Source organism: Lagopus muta, chromosome 6 (assembly GCF_023343835.1).
Source record: "Lagopus muta isolate bLagMut1 chromosome 6, bLagMut1 primary, whole genome shotgun sequence".
Lineage (NCBI taxonomy): Eukaryota > Metazoa > Chordata > Aves > Galliformes > Phasianidae > Lagopus > Lagopus muta.
This window is the reverse complement of record NC_064438.1, coordinates 9,052,021-9,066,512: the sequence shown is the minus strand read 5'-3', so window position 1 is coordinate 9,066,512 and position 14,492 is coordinate 9,052,021. Positions and strand designations below refer to the sequence as shown.

The 14,492-nt window shown below is 37.2% G+C and overlaps 1 protein-coding gene across 5 annotated transcripts in view; it reads right to left on the bottom strand.

The window, feature by feature from the left end:
* The window catches only part of SBF2 (SET binding factor 2), a 237,691-nt gene that overhangs the window by 131,121 nt on the left and 92,078 nt on the right, over positions 1-14,492 (bottom strand). For all 5 annotated transcript variants that reach the window (XM_048948353.1, XM_048948355.1, XM_048948356.1 and 2 more), the window contains exon 3: positions 6,430-6,567. In XM_048948353.1, coding sequence (XP_048804310.1) covers positions 6,430-6,567 — 138 coding nt within the window. The remainder of the gene's footprint in view (positions 1-6,429; positions 6,568-14,492) is intronic.

Genomic DNA, 14,492 nt, shown 5'->3' with positions numbered 1-14,492 from the left:
CTTTAACTTGCACGAACATAATTTTTGCTACCACAATGAGATTAGTATATCAGCTCAGATTTAAAACGCTGACACTTAAAAATAACAATCTAGCCAAAATCTACATTAGGAACTGAAGTCAGTTTTTAAAGATTAAAATAACCTACCACTATAATTCAAAAAATTTTTTCTGCTGTTGAATGTAGATGATCTTAAGGGACTTCCACAGCCTGAAGACATACAAGCAGTAGTTCAATCAACATGCATTTGAATGTTAGCACACATGAACCACAACTATCCCTCCTCTCTCGCCCCTGCATGACCACGTGCTTTTGGGTCTCTGAATCAACTCTGTGCCAGCTCTGTCAATTGCTTTTGTCTGGGACATGAGGCATCTTCAGGCACCAGGACAATCCAAGCATGCTGTTCATACATCTCCACTCTGGAGGCATACGCTGTTGAAGTCAGTGCATTTAATTCTCATTAGCAGTGGGTGGAGATGTATTAGGTCAGAGTGAGGAAAGTCAATTTCAACCGAGGTACTGAAAAGTCAGAAAATATTTGATGTAGCTCTGAAGTTTTGAGGGTGGATGGTTGGCACACATAATTTGAAACTCAGAAGAAATCGAATGTGAACAGATAGTAAATTACAGTTGTACTTACAATGATTCTTCAGCCCAAGAGAGAATGAACATCTGTCATTACAAAAACTTTCACTCCAGCACTTCATGACAATTGTCAAAAACAGTTTGCCCTTTGCAAAATTCTGCAACAAAGTTGTGCCAAGGTCAGCAAACCCTTTGTTTTTCTAATGACTGCCCAGGACAGATTTAGAGACCATGCATGAATTCTTACTTTAAGAAAAATTATTTGAAGCTTTAGTAATCTCATGCCAATTGCTCATTTGGGACAGATCCCTTTCTTTCCACGTGATTTAGGCTCTGCTGGTCTCATTTGCAGCCAAACAGCCGGTTTATTAAAAATCAAAGGCCAAAAACCATTCAGCATCAGTTCATTTTATTTATTTCTCAGATTATGCAAATGCATATATCCAATAAACTCAGCTGACTGCCTCCAGAAGACCAATCTGCATCTTGTCTACAATCTGCTGCACTGAACTAAAATTGCAGGTGGAGAGATCTACTCTGTGGCTGCTTCATGTACAGAAATCATACCACCATAGCTAAACTTATACTGGGATAAATATGCTAATGTAAAAGCCATTATCTTGCTTCAATCCTTTCAGAAAAGGATAATAAACTTCTAATCTCTGTAACACGTCCCATTCACTTTCTAACTACTTCTGGCACTGAAGAACACTCCCAAGTGACAAACACTCCCAAGTGATAAGGAGTTTGTATCACACTTTCTTGCATGACACAGCATCCATTTTATGTATTCCATTCAACGCAGGTAATTTCAAAAACCACAGAAGTTACCTACATGCATTACCACCTAAACACATGTACAGGCTGCTGAAATTAAAGTAACCAAGTACCCAGTCTTTCCACCTTCCCATCCAGCTTATGCAGCCACAGGCTAAAGCAAGTTTCTTGAGTGGGCAAAAAGCCCACGTACATGCTGGAAGATCTGGGAAGTCCATACCCAATGAACACACAGTTGCCACACAAATGGCAAAAGTTCACTGTTCATGGTGTAGATTCAGACAAAGACAAAAAGACTATCATTACCCCAAAGAAGCCTTTCTATCCTGCAACAGCATAAACTCAAATTGGGAAGGAGATATCTGTGCATGCACAAGCACATCTCAAGAAATAAAGAGGGCAGGACAAATTACTTCCACAGTTATTAGGATGATGAAAATACGATTTTCTTCATTCAGCTGTTCTCAGCTTAACTTTCAATTCTGGTCTAGAGAAGACCTTACACATACTGGAGGATATTCAGAATATAAGGCTATTTCTCATCACGTAGAATATGAACTATACATTTTCTCCTCACATAAAGGAAGTGAGGCATTGCTTTAATCTCTGGATATTACCATACCATTAATTTCTCCACAGATTTAGAAGGATACTGCTAGACTCCTTGCAAAGTGTGAGGAACACCAAAACATCAAAAGGAGGATTAGATTTTATATTTCAAGAAGGATTCTCTGCTAAAAACCAAACGCCAGTGACTCATCAAGTGGCACGTGCTTTAACACAGCAGGATGACCAACTCTACAATCCAAGCATAAAAACTAAAATTTTATGGAGCGTGATGTCATTTTTTGGCAGTTGTTCCTTTGACTCAGGAAATATTTGCGAATACTGTGTATCTGCCATGTTCTGGTACGGGATTTTTACAATTTCTTTTTATATGGTTTTGCAAGGCAGTAGAAGAAGCGAGATTCTGATTCTGGAACAGGAGAGTTGCAAATTAGCTTATATACATCTACAATTCTATGATTTCACAATGATATGTTTAATCTTACTAACCTTGTGATCACAACATTTTAATGTACGTATGATTAAGACAAATCACCAGGTAAATCTTGTAGTAAGATCGTTAGAAACTAATACTTGACATTTCCTGCTCATCATACTGAACAGAATTTCTGTAATGCAAGAAATGCAGTCACACAAGCTCAGTTGCTGACATAAATCACTCTCTAATTTGTTGATGGTGGGGTTGGTGAGAGGGTTTTTTCCCAAAAAATGCATAACAAATATACAACTTGACCATTATGTTTCCAATGCGAGTCACCATTTTTCAGAAAGATTCCTGCATGTTTGCAGGTAACATCCAGAAACTGCTTTTAGAAATAACTATACATATGTATATTTTGGGGGGACAGCTAATAAATCTACATACACAGAGCTTTATGGATGAATACTGGAGATGTAAGCTATGATTCTTCTGAATATTCTGGCTCTTCGATAGTTTTCAGCTTCAGTCATCAGAAAAATAAACAATAGACTTTTTTTTTTTGGCTGAGAGGTCAAAGCTTTCTTCATATCCACAACAAATTAGAGCAAGAAAGTAGACAGTAAGGATCAATATACAGTAATGCAAAAAAAATTCAAAGGCTGTGTGGAAAGAGGCAGTAAGGATATTCCTGACTTCTCCTCCTCCTCCTAATTCTTCTAGATACACGCAAGTCAGTACAGCATCTGGCTTTATCTGTCAGGGAATTTCTAACTGGCATCTTAAGGCAGACATGAAGGTGGATCAGACCACCTGGAGACACAAGAAGTAGGAAGGAAGGAGACAGAGGTTCTGTATCTCAGACTTCTTAACATCTGGATTGGTAGGAACTTAAGGTAGGAGATAAATCTTGCACATTAAACCCTTTTTAACTATCTGAATGAGTCTTTAAATGACACTGGCTCCACCATTGGTAACTCTTGACTAGACTAGTCATGTTCCAAATGTTAGACCTCCATTAAGGTCAAAAATTGAAATGCATGGTTTTAATTACAGATGGGGAACGTATACTTGAAACTTGTTACTGGAACCTTAAAGAGATCTTAGAATGATTCATAAGGAGTTATACAGGAAAACCGCACCACCTGCATTCATGGCGAGTTCTTCTCACATACTTAATGGAATATCCTGTGTGCACCTTCCTCACAAAGACAGATGTGAAATATTAATCACACCAAACATAACACCGATCTTTTCTCTATACTATCACAACTTTATGAGAGTTGACAATCAACTGACCAGCATCTACGCAAATACTAACTGCTGGGTCAGTTCAAAATGACAACACTGCAACAATGCCAAATATGACTCATAGGTGTCAATAGGTGTCAGAGAATAAAAGACCATTTTATTTTCTGCCCAGAGATAGAAAGTTGAAGAGAGGCCATGAGCTGACTACTGGAGCCTATGCTTTTATCATCACTGGGAAACGTCTTATGGCACACAACAGACAAGAGATTAAATGGAGTACAGCACTTTCAAAGACACTATAAAGAATTTTTTTTTCCCCACAGACTCCTTTAGCTTTCTCCAAATAGCTTTTATAATTGCTGTATTAATATTGTATCCTATGCTATCATGGGTATACCTAACAACCACATGAGTATAGTCTCCTTACTTTTCAGGAAATATTTGTGTACTATCCTGTAGCAAACATTTAAAGTAATAATGAAGGCAACTGCAGCAGCAAAAGTAGACTTCTCAGGAGCAGCTTGAATAATTGTGTCAAAAAGATTATTGTATTTGCATGCAAGAGACTCAGAAAAGGTCCTCTACTCTCTTTTAGCATTCAAGAGATATGAGCTTGTTTTCACTTTGCAGTACAATTAACCACAGAAACTCCCAAGTGGTAGGTATGAATGTCTTGCGAAGATGATTCTGCCAAGTCAAACAGCAAATCTACTCTAGCTGAATTCAGACCAGTCTTATATAGCTGCAAGATGTACCTGGTGAAGGCTATCACCTTCATCACTCTCGGAAAACTGAATCTTCCATTTGTCTTATTTAACTGTGAAAACTGATGTCCACATACCAAGTTCACATACAAAGTTTTACAGAATTTTTGTTTAATAAGGTGTGCATCTGAATAGTTAAATCGATATTACTTTCATAGCCCAAGTTTCATAAGCTTATGTTTCATTACAGATTGTACATGTGCTGAATTCTTGTCTAATGACCATGTAATAGGGCACGTTCAATTATTCTCTTTGGGTTTTAGAAAGAAACAGGAAGTTTGGCTATAAACAAAGCAGTCATAGAATAAATTTCACCACAGCAAGTTCATCTGAAAAATATGCATTCTTTGCAACACAGCCAGGAATGGCATTACGAGAACCAACATCCTGCTGCTCTCTCTTTTTTTTCATATATATTTTTTATTTATTTTTCCTTGCCTTTTTGCTGTTGTTTGTTGTTGCTTTTGTGAATTTGTTTTGTTTTGTTTTTATTTTCCTTATTATTACTACTTAAGCAATATAAGAAAGTAACCTTTTAGTTAATAATGTTAATACATGTTTTGTGATGAGCATTACTTGAAGGATGTGAATAGTGAATCAAAAGCAGCTGCTAGAAACCACAGGATGAATAACAAGTTTGCTAAATTTAGTATATGTTATGAAATACATAGAGTGGAAGAAGTCAGCCATTTCAAATTTCTATCAGCTGGGAAGGAATTGCTATAGAATGTTTTGCTCTTTAATTATAAAATACAGGAAAGATGATAGGCATTAGTAGAAACATGTCTATTGATCTACACTAAAATAGATTTATCTGCTTATATTTCTGCTTTTAGCTCCTCCCAGTAACATAAAAAAAAACCCACATCCATTTAAATAGTAGTGTTAATGAAACAGGAACAACCATTATTCCCTGGCTCCCAGTCGTGCCTAGAATAAGCCCAATGTTGTTACTGCTACTCTGTGTCTATTTAATATTTGACAAGATAAAGTAAGATTTCAACTCCAGTATTAAACAGAGTAAGCTTGGAGCACCAAAAGCATTTTCTTAAATGCTTTTAATCAGATGTTATAGTTCTTCACTAAAAGAACAAACAAGCCCTTTATCTAGTTATCTATGTATATCTTTTTTTTTTTTTTAAATATACTTAATGCCAAGGTTTTGCTTATTTTTGATTTTTCATTTGGGAAAGAAAATATTTCAAAACATAACAGCAATGGTCCACAATTACAGACTGAATTAGGATTTCCCTAGGTTCTAGCTACTAAAGATTCCAAGGATTATGTCATAGCATAGATTCTGTGAAGTACTCTACATAAAATGGGAAACAAAATGTCTATTTTTGAAAGACTGAAGTTGCCCAAACATAATTAAATGCATGTTTAAAAAATCAAGGCTGCCAAACAGCTGACACCCAAAATCTGACCTACCTAAACTGAAGAATTATTCTATCAGTTTAAAAATGTGGACATTTACACCCACACAAGTCTTGCCAATAAATGAACTTACAGAAATGTGTATACATTACAGCATACATGTACATGTTTGCCCTGTGCTAGACTGATAGAGATGACCAGTAGAGGGAGCAGAAGTTAATAAACACCATAGAACAAAACAAAATTCCTGCTATGTCGTACGCTGAAGTAAATGAGAGGAACGTTACATTGGCTGTCTCATTAACAACAACAAAACAGATGGAGGAAAAAAAGGAAGAAGACAGATGATGGAGAAAAGAAAAGCCACATGGAAGAAAACAAGAGGCAATGGATACAAGTTGCAGGGGAGATTCTGACTATCTAAGAAGACTTTTTTTTTCTTGTGAGAATACTGAATTATTGGAATAACCTCCCCAAGGACATGGTGGATTCTCCAGCTCTTGAGACTTTTAAAAGTTTGGCTAGACAAAGTGTTACCTTGGAACAAAAACACACACTTAAATAAGACAGAACAGGACATCCTTAGCAAGAAGATTAAAATATTTCCTAAAATTGTCCTCTGTTACATTAATCTTGTATTTCTAGACACTTTTTTCTACATTTCTGTGACTTATTTTAAAGGTGTTACCTGTAGATTAATCTCTGCTTCATAGAAAGTTAAGCAGGAGCAGTAGTGTCTTTCCGAGTCTATATCAGTCAAAACCACCACAAAGAACGTTGGCTGTTTTCTCTCTTTTGAAAGCTGCCATCCTCCAGGTTGGCAAAACTAATGAAACAAAAACAAACAAAAGAGGCATTTAGTTATGCAATATCTTCTTTTCTTTTTTTTTTTTTTAATAAGAACTATGGAAGACAGTTTTAAGCGATACAACAGAACATCATCTGAAAAAGAAGCTCCGAAAATTTCACTGAAAGCAAATGCATACAGAACTGAAAATTTTTGAGAAAATGGAAAAAAACTAGTAGATTAGATTGATAAACTTTGAGGGAGATGTTATACACAATAATACACACACAATAACTAATAGGTCCCTATTCAGTATTTAATAAAATCCGTACAAGGATTTAAGAAGCAACAATAGGAATAAACTGGCAATTAATGCAGACTTCATTTAGATTATGATTTAAAATTTGAAGCTAAAATCATTGTCTTGGAATGTCTCTGCTTACATTTTTAATTTTGCTTGGTTTTTAAGGAACCCTAAAACTACAGGTTGCAACCTGCTGTTCCATTACATACACATAAGTGCAACTAAAATTAGCTTTTGAAGTATAAAACTACTGATATACTGTGTAAGTTGTACATATTTTTGTGCACATTAAGAAAAGCTAGTCAGGATAATCATAAATACAGACATAGAAAGCTGCTTTCAGATTTGATTGATTTCAGATGCAGTGTCACAACAACAGAGTAATCTTTTCCTGTTCAAGTACCAGCTGCATCCAAACCTTTTCTTTTCCCTGAAACAAACCTTCCTGTTTTTAAAACAAAATTGTTCAGCACATAGGATTGGCCTTTTTACTTCCCACCAATCAAAGGATCATACATACTTGTTCATCTGTAGTCATTTTAAGGAGATATAAAATCTAAGAATGGCTACGTTGGATAAGACAAGTCCAGAACGCTGTTTCCATCAGGATCTAAGAGTAACAGCTTAAAAGCAGTACAAGACCGGGTAACAGCCCGGTTACTGTTCTTACCAGCAAAGTTTCCAGCAGCCTCCATCTGATGAGCCTTCTGAGCCACAGGCAATATATTTGTCCTTAACATTCACTGATAGCTATTAAAACTGTCCCTGGCTTTCCTTATTACTTAGTCAAACTTAAACACTCTGTTTACAACTACCTGCAAAAATATTCAACACTTACTCCAACAAAAGCCTATTTATATAGCACCTTTTCACTTAAGGATTATCTCTATAAACCTCATAGCAAACATCTGAAATTTTCTAAGGGGTCGTATCATAACAGGTACATTATTTTCCAGCCCTGTTGAAAAGTGAGCTCACTTTTCATGACTTTATAAAGTCTCAGGGACCAAAACAATTTCTTGCCTCAGAGATGCTCCAAGCACATCACATGTTCTCAGAACACTATTACTGCAGCAGTGAGCAGACTGCATGATGTATATTAACTATAACATACATCAAATAAGCTTGAGTCCCTTCAGTATTTATCCCTCCAAGCTGACATGAGCTATGGCATTTCAAGTCACCCTAAACACTGACAGGAATTTTGACCTCAGAACAGAGGTGCACAAGCAGTATGAGTAAAAAGAGAAACAGAGCACAAAAGTGAAGAGAAATCTATATAGGTTTTTTCTTCTTTCAATAACAGAAGTACATCATTAATAACTTGCTCCCAGTAATGGGAGACTGGGCTGAAATTTCGAAGTCAGTTTGATGAAAATTCTTGAAATGGTCTTTATGGAATTTCGTATTCCATACTGAATACTGAAGACTCGAAATGACATATATAAAGAATTCACAAGCACATAATTATTAACAAAATCCTAAGCTTAGAATTTACAAGGGGTAAAGACAACAAGACATGTCTGCATTAGGGAAAAAAAAAAATATCTAGAATCATTCAAGAATGCAGATAGCAAAGGAATCAGGTTGAGATTTCATGTTTCCAGCAATTTCTCTCCATCCCCCAACATCCTGGTCCAGACAGCTGATGAAAACTGAAAGCATAAAAATAAGTTGCACACAAACATTTACTACAGATTCATCTTTAGAACCTCTGCAATAAAACTTGGGTATTCTTGGGTGAAAAGCAGTTAAAATTCTGTCTTTGATACTCTGATACACAGTTTGTTTTATGATCCTGGGAAAAACTTCCAAACCCAAAGTTTCTCATGTTGTATTCTTCATATTCAGGATAGACAGCTTAACACTTCTGAGTCTTTATTCTTAGAAGTGGTAAGCACTCCCTCCTGCAACTGAGCATAACTATTTCAAACATCAAAAAGTCCTCCTTGAAAAGACATCCTAGTCATTCCAACCTAAGCATCCAGCATTAGCCAATGAGTTTGATATTACTGGCCTTATCTCCCTTTGTTTTTCATTCCACATCAGTTAAAAATAAGAAAATACCACCACTGATCTTGCAGGACTTCCATAAAGATAACGTAACGTGGTAGATGTATACAGACATTGTAATTAAACGATCATCAAAGTCTGATGATGAAATCGTTTGAGTTCTGTATGTATCGTAGAGTTTAGGAGGTGTGTGGTAAAAAGCCTGGAATCTGTATCTCGAAAAGATACAACAACACACAGCCACTGAGTACCCCTTTGTTCTACGACGATGAGCCAAAATGCAAAGAATACAGTAAAATCCTAATAACAAATACATAGTCAATCTTTTCACAGTATACCGTTAAAATTGAATCATATACACAAAGTCGGCCAAATTAAGGTTATTCATGCAGCCTTGGCTCCAGCACTTCTCAAGCTCTGCACGCTCATATTTACGGCTGTTGCATTCCTTCAGACCTGCCAAGCCTACCTGTTCTGACAGGAGCTCCGTGATGGCTCCCACAGGCTCTGCTTGTGCCCTCCTGCCACAAATGCCCACTCCACGTGCTTTGAGAGGAGCTGAGGGGAGGCCTGATGGCGGCTGCAGCTCCTCACAGGGAGCGGAGGGGCAGCGCTGAGATCTGCTCTCTGTGACAGTGACAGGGCCCGAGGGGATGGCATGGACAGCTGTGTCAGAGGAGGATGGGGTGGAGATTAAGGAAAGGTTCTGCACCAGAGGGCGGTAGGCATGGAACGGGCTGCCCAAGGCATGGCACCAAGTGGCTGGAGTTCAAGGAGAGCTGGAGAGAGCTCTCAGATACAGGATTCAGGGCAGTCCTATCTGCTGCCAGGAGACCTTCGAACTTGGGATATTCTATGATTCTGCTTTAAGGGAATGTAAGACCCAGGATATGCAATCAATCCACTAGGTGTTCAGCGCACAAATGACAAATACGTGAGGTTGGGATGCACAGCCTTTTTTTTCAGAACACATGCACAACCTACCAGCTTTGAACTTTCGAGCATCAGTAAAGCTAATGTAATTGATTCCAGGGTTTTAAAATGCATCTTAAAAATAAAGTGTATTTAAATGATAGTTCTTTTTGTTGTGCTGAAACATTATTTGCAGGTCAAGCAAAGTCGTAATTATCAGAAGGGACTGCTGAGCTGGGGAGGGAGCTCTCAATAGCAAGCAATGCTAATAAATAGCTTCTGTGGAAGCGTAAATCTGACTCGTGTCAGTGAAAATTCTTTCTAATCTAAAAATGGTCTTGAGAATAAAATATGCTTTCTAGATTTCATTCTTTACTAGTGGACAATTAGTGATTGTTAAGGAAAACATCTTAAGCAAAGTATACCCACTGGCTATACAGAGAATCTGTTTTCAAATTAACTGGAAGAAATTTATAAATATAGAGATTGAGGATAAAGACAACAAGGCAGTGCAACGCTCCTCCTTGAAATTAAACAATGAATGAGTCTCAGTTTAGTTAAAATAATGTAATAAATATTAGTGTAATACTTGAAATACAAACAGCACTGAGAAGAACTTTCCAAACTAGTATAAACGCAAGCTACTATCCAGTATGCTTGCCATCATAGTCTGGCCAGTAGGAAGAGAAAAATGTTTCCTTACCAACCAGATGCTATACACCAAAACAGACAAAAGCACCACTGTGAACATAATTCAAAGGTCATGTGCTTCTTCAGTAAACAGGAAAAAAACTCAGAAGTTTAAAAATGAACACACTCCCATATTGTTTCACTTATTTGCCAGAATTCTTGGAACCTGAACACAGCTTCTACCAATGACACTGAAAATTAAAAGAAATCAGACTGTCCAACTCACTGTTTATAGAATTAAGCCTTTAAGGGTGCTGAGTGCTTCAAATCCACTCCAGATTACAAGTGATTGCCTTAAAAATCTGGCAGAAATATCCAGAAGTTGAACTGAAGAATATGAAACAGAGATCTTACGGTCAAGGTGTTGAAATGACATTTTAAGCACTGCCTGAAACCACGGGTGTTCACTGAAGCAAAGCACTGTCTGTCAGTAACTCACACAGAATGCTTTCAAATCAAACAAGAAGTTAGGTTATAAGGTGATGTTAAGATAAATTAGTTACACATATCAGCACCGAATATACTGTATATAGCTTTCTTAAATCTGTTGAAAAATTAAAGAAAATTGTCACAATCTCACCCAAGCACTGCGGCACTTAAGATGAGGCTTAGTATGAAAGTGAATACCTCATACTATTGCTATACTGAACAGTATTTACGTAGTATTCTAGTTTCATTACAGAAAAATGTTAGTAATTTGTATACTTATTATGGAATAAGCATATTATTTGACTTCTAAATCCATTGGACAGAAATTATCCATTTGCTGAACTGCAATTTAGAAGTTTATCATTTATCTTAGAGCTCGCACCCCAAGAGTAACCAAACAAAAACTCAAACCAGTGTTCTAGTTGGATCTGTTCGGCTACAGCCAGGAAGATTGCTCAGTCTGCAGTTTACATTGTTTTCTGTATCAACATTCCAGTCAGCTTTCCAATAGAAATCCATTACTTCTGATGGCACTACCAAAGTAGAAAGGGGAAAAGCTCATTCAGGAAGTTTACAACACGATACACTTTTTGCAAGTCATCTTTAGAAAGCATTTTTTGAAGAGATTGAACAGAAGATGACGTCCATGAAATACCACTACCGACCACTGCATTTAAATAACTAAACATCTTTAAAACACATTCTCACACTGTGTGTTTTCTCAAAACATATTTGTGCGCTTGTTTCTTCTTACAAAAAAAAAAATAATAATAATAATCAGAAACTATCCCAAAGCACGTAAAATATAAAACAATTGAGCTCTATTAACAAGATTTGAATTAAAGATCCCAAAATGACTTTGGGATTTAAAGTGTCTGACACAGCCAGCCACCTTCCATTTCAACTCTTCCACAAAATCTTTGATTCCCCCTTGGGTAACTTTGAGCCTGTAGGCTTTATTTACCTCCCAAGTAAACGTGTTTTGTTAGGTCATGCACTATCATCATCTTGTCTACAAGCCTCCCTGAAAATAAGAGACTATGTTCCGGACATTATGTGAAGGAATTTTGTTCCATCTGGACTTGCATGACCTAGCACCAGCTGCTGAGTATTTCACCATTTCACCATTCACTTATGTACGGAATTTTGGCACAGGGAATTTTCTTTTTCAGATGCATACCTCTACTTAAAACAAAACAATTACAATGCCTATCGGCAAAACAAAAAAGCAGTGTTATGAAGCTGCAAATCTGCGGAAATTCTTGAAGCTTGGGGGTTATCTCTAAATGTAAACAGAATACAAAACATACATTAAATTTTATAACATCTTCCAGACTTTCAACATCTTGTCTCTAACAAACTGCATATTTATCCTTAGCCTACTCTACAATGAAACTAATGCACATATAGTATACTCTGAATTTCCAGGTAAAATCCCCTTTCAAGATATCGTAGGCCAGCACTATACAAGACTCTGGTGGTCAACTGTAAACAATTAAATTCTCTTGTTACAAGAAAAAAAGAAGTGCTTTCAATCATCAAAGAAATGAAGAGGACTGGAATGCACTGGAATACAGAGTTGCCCAAGATGAACTTTAACAATATTTACCTCATGGCACCCCTGAAATGCTGCAATCTGCTTCCAGCATCTCCCACTAAAACTTAGGAAACCGACTTTGATTTATTTCATTAATTCCAGACTTTCTAACTTATGACAGCAAAGAGATGAGAGGAGAAGAGAGTGTGAATATGCAGTGTTCACTTGAAATCAAGGAACTTTCTTCATCCCAGGAAAGCAGAAAGACACGTTCGGATGCTTGCACGTGCTGACATTGCTGGATGCTAACCCTCTCTTATTCTCTCAAAGCTGAAATTGGTTAAACACTTGGGAAATTCCATTAGAAACAGCAGGAAGGTTGCTCGTGAATACTGATGACAGAACTGTCCAAGAAGAGTTGCAGGTGAGTAATCCTTCCTCTCCCTCTATGTGGGAGGTGCTGGACCCATAGACTGTGGATATTTCTGCCCCAGGTATCTCCTTTTCAGCCAATTTTAAAATACACATCAAAAAGGAAAGATCCTCAGCCACATTATCGGTCTCCCAAAGCCTGAAGAGGTCTCTCAATGTCACTAACCTGCACAAGTAGCAGTTGAAGTATTTCATAATTTGAAATCCAGACTGAAACAAGCCTCAGTGATCATATGGCTCAAGTTTGCCATAGAGACCCTGTATCAAAAGTCCAGCAAAACAAAGAAAGTCAACATGCGTGAACACCTCAACTAAAACAGCTAGCTAATTCTCCAAAGTCACAGAGATAGAGAAGTTTTTTATTGAAATTCAGCAAGGACTAGTTTAACCTCCCCACGTTCAGGATCACAGACTGATTGCATGGGGAAGGGACCTCTGGTTCAACCACAGCGTGAGCAGCAAACCTGCCATGCTACTGCTTTGTTTGCATCACCTCATGTCCTGGGACTGGGCACCTCTGAAGAGTCTGGCTCCATCCCCTCTGCAGCCTCCCTGCAGCTAATTAGAGACACTGATAAGATCCTCCCGTCTGCTCCAAGTTGAACAGACCCAGGTCTCTCAACATTCCCTCATATGTGAGATGCACTAGACTAGTAAATGTACAAGCCAATCTATGAATATACATGGAATAAATTTGTTTCAAGTTCACCACTTTGTTTTTTAAACCTCTTAATACCGTGTGACTTTTAAACACCTTTCCTTAGTGAACTGCCATGTTGAAAAAGCCAAATGTAAAATGCACTTCTGCAAGGACTGTGTATCTAAGCTTGTTTTCTAAAATAACAAAATGACCTAGAAAATTACAACCACCAAGAAACTAGCTTCCTTTTCTGCCTTCACTAAATATCCCCATCCCAGAGGCTTATTCAAAAAGATCTGTCAAACAATCTTCTGTTTCTGAACAAAACGAACCTGGACTACAGTGATTTAAGAATAACTTCATTGTATACTAATGCCTTGATGGGATTAATTCTGATATTGTGAATGGAATTTTCTTCTGGGAATGAACTTCTAGCTACTCTGTTCTAATCGTGGATAGGTAAAATTAGAATGCTTGTGCAAATAAGGAGAATTTGCACGTTTATTTTTTTAAAACTGCACTTCTTCATTGTTTTCAAGCCAAGGGAGACCCTTGGACTTTTTTTTTATCCCTCCCCTGACAAAAAAAAGTTCCCATGCTCAGTGTTACCAGAAACAGTGAGAGAGACAACCATGGATGGGAATCAGAAACTTTTAGACTTGTAGTGAAGCATCAAACCAAATACAAATATGTTAGGTGTCTGTAAGAAGTACTTTATGTAAGAGATTTTTTTTTTTTTTTTGCATACATTTTAAAATCCATCAAAAAGTTCAAAAGCCATGAATCTGAACTCTCAAGACTTGTAGCTGAGGGTAACACATGACCTTCCTTCAAAATTTCTCATACAGTCAAAATACTTGTCAGTCAGCTAGAATTGCTGCCAGGATGCTAAACAATTAACATAAAAACAGAAAACGCATTTCAATGCAGCAATAAATTCACCTGAGTAATGATTTCAGTAAATTATACTTCCATCTGAAGAATACAGGTCTACAGCAAATGAAATG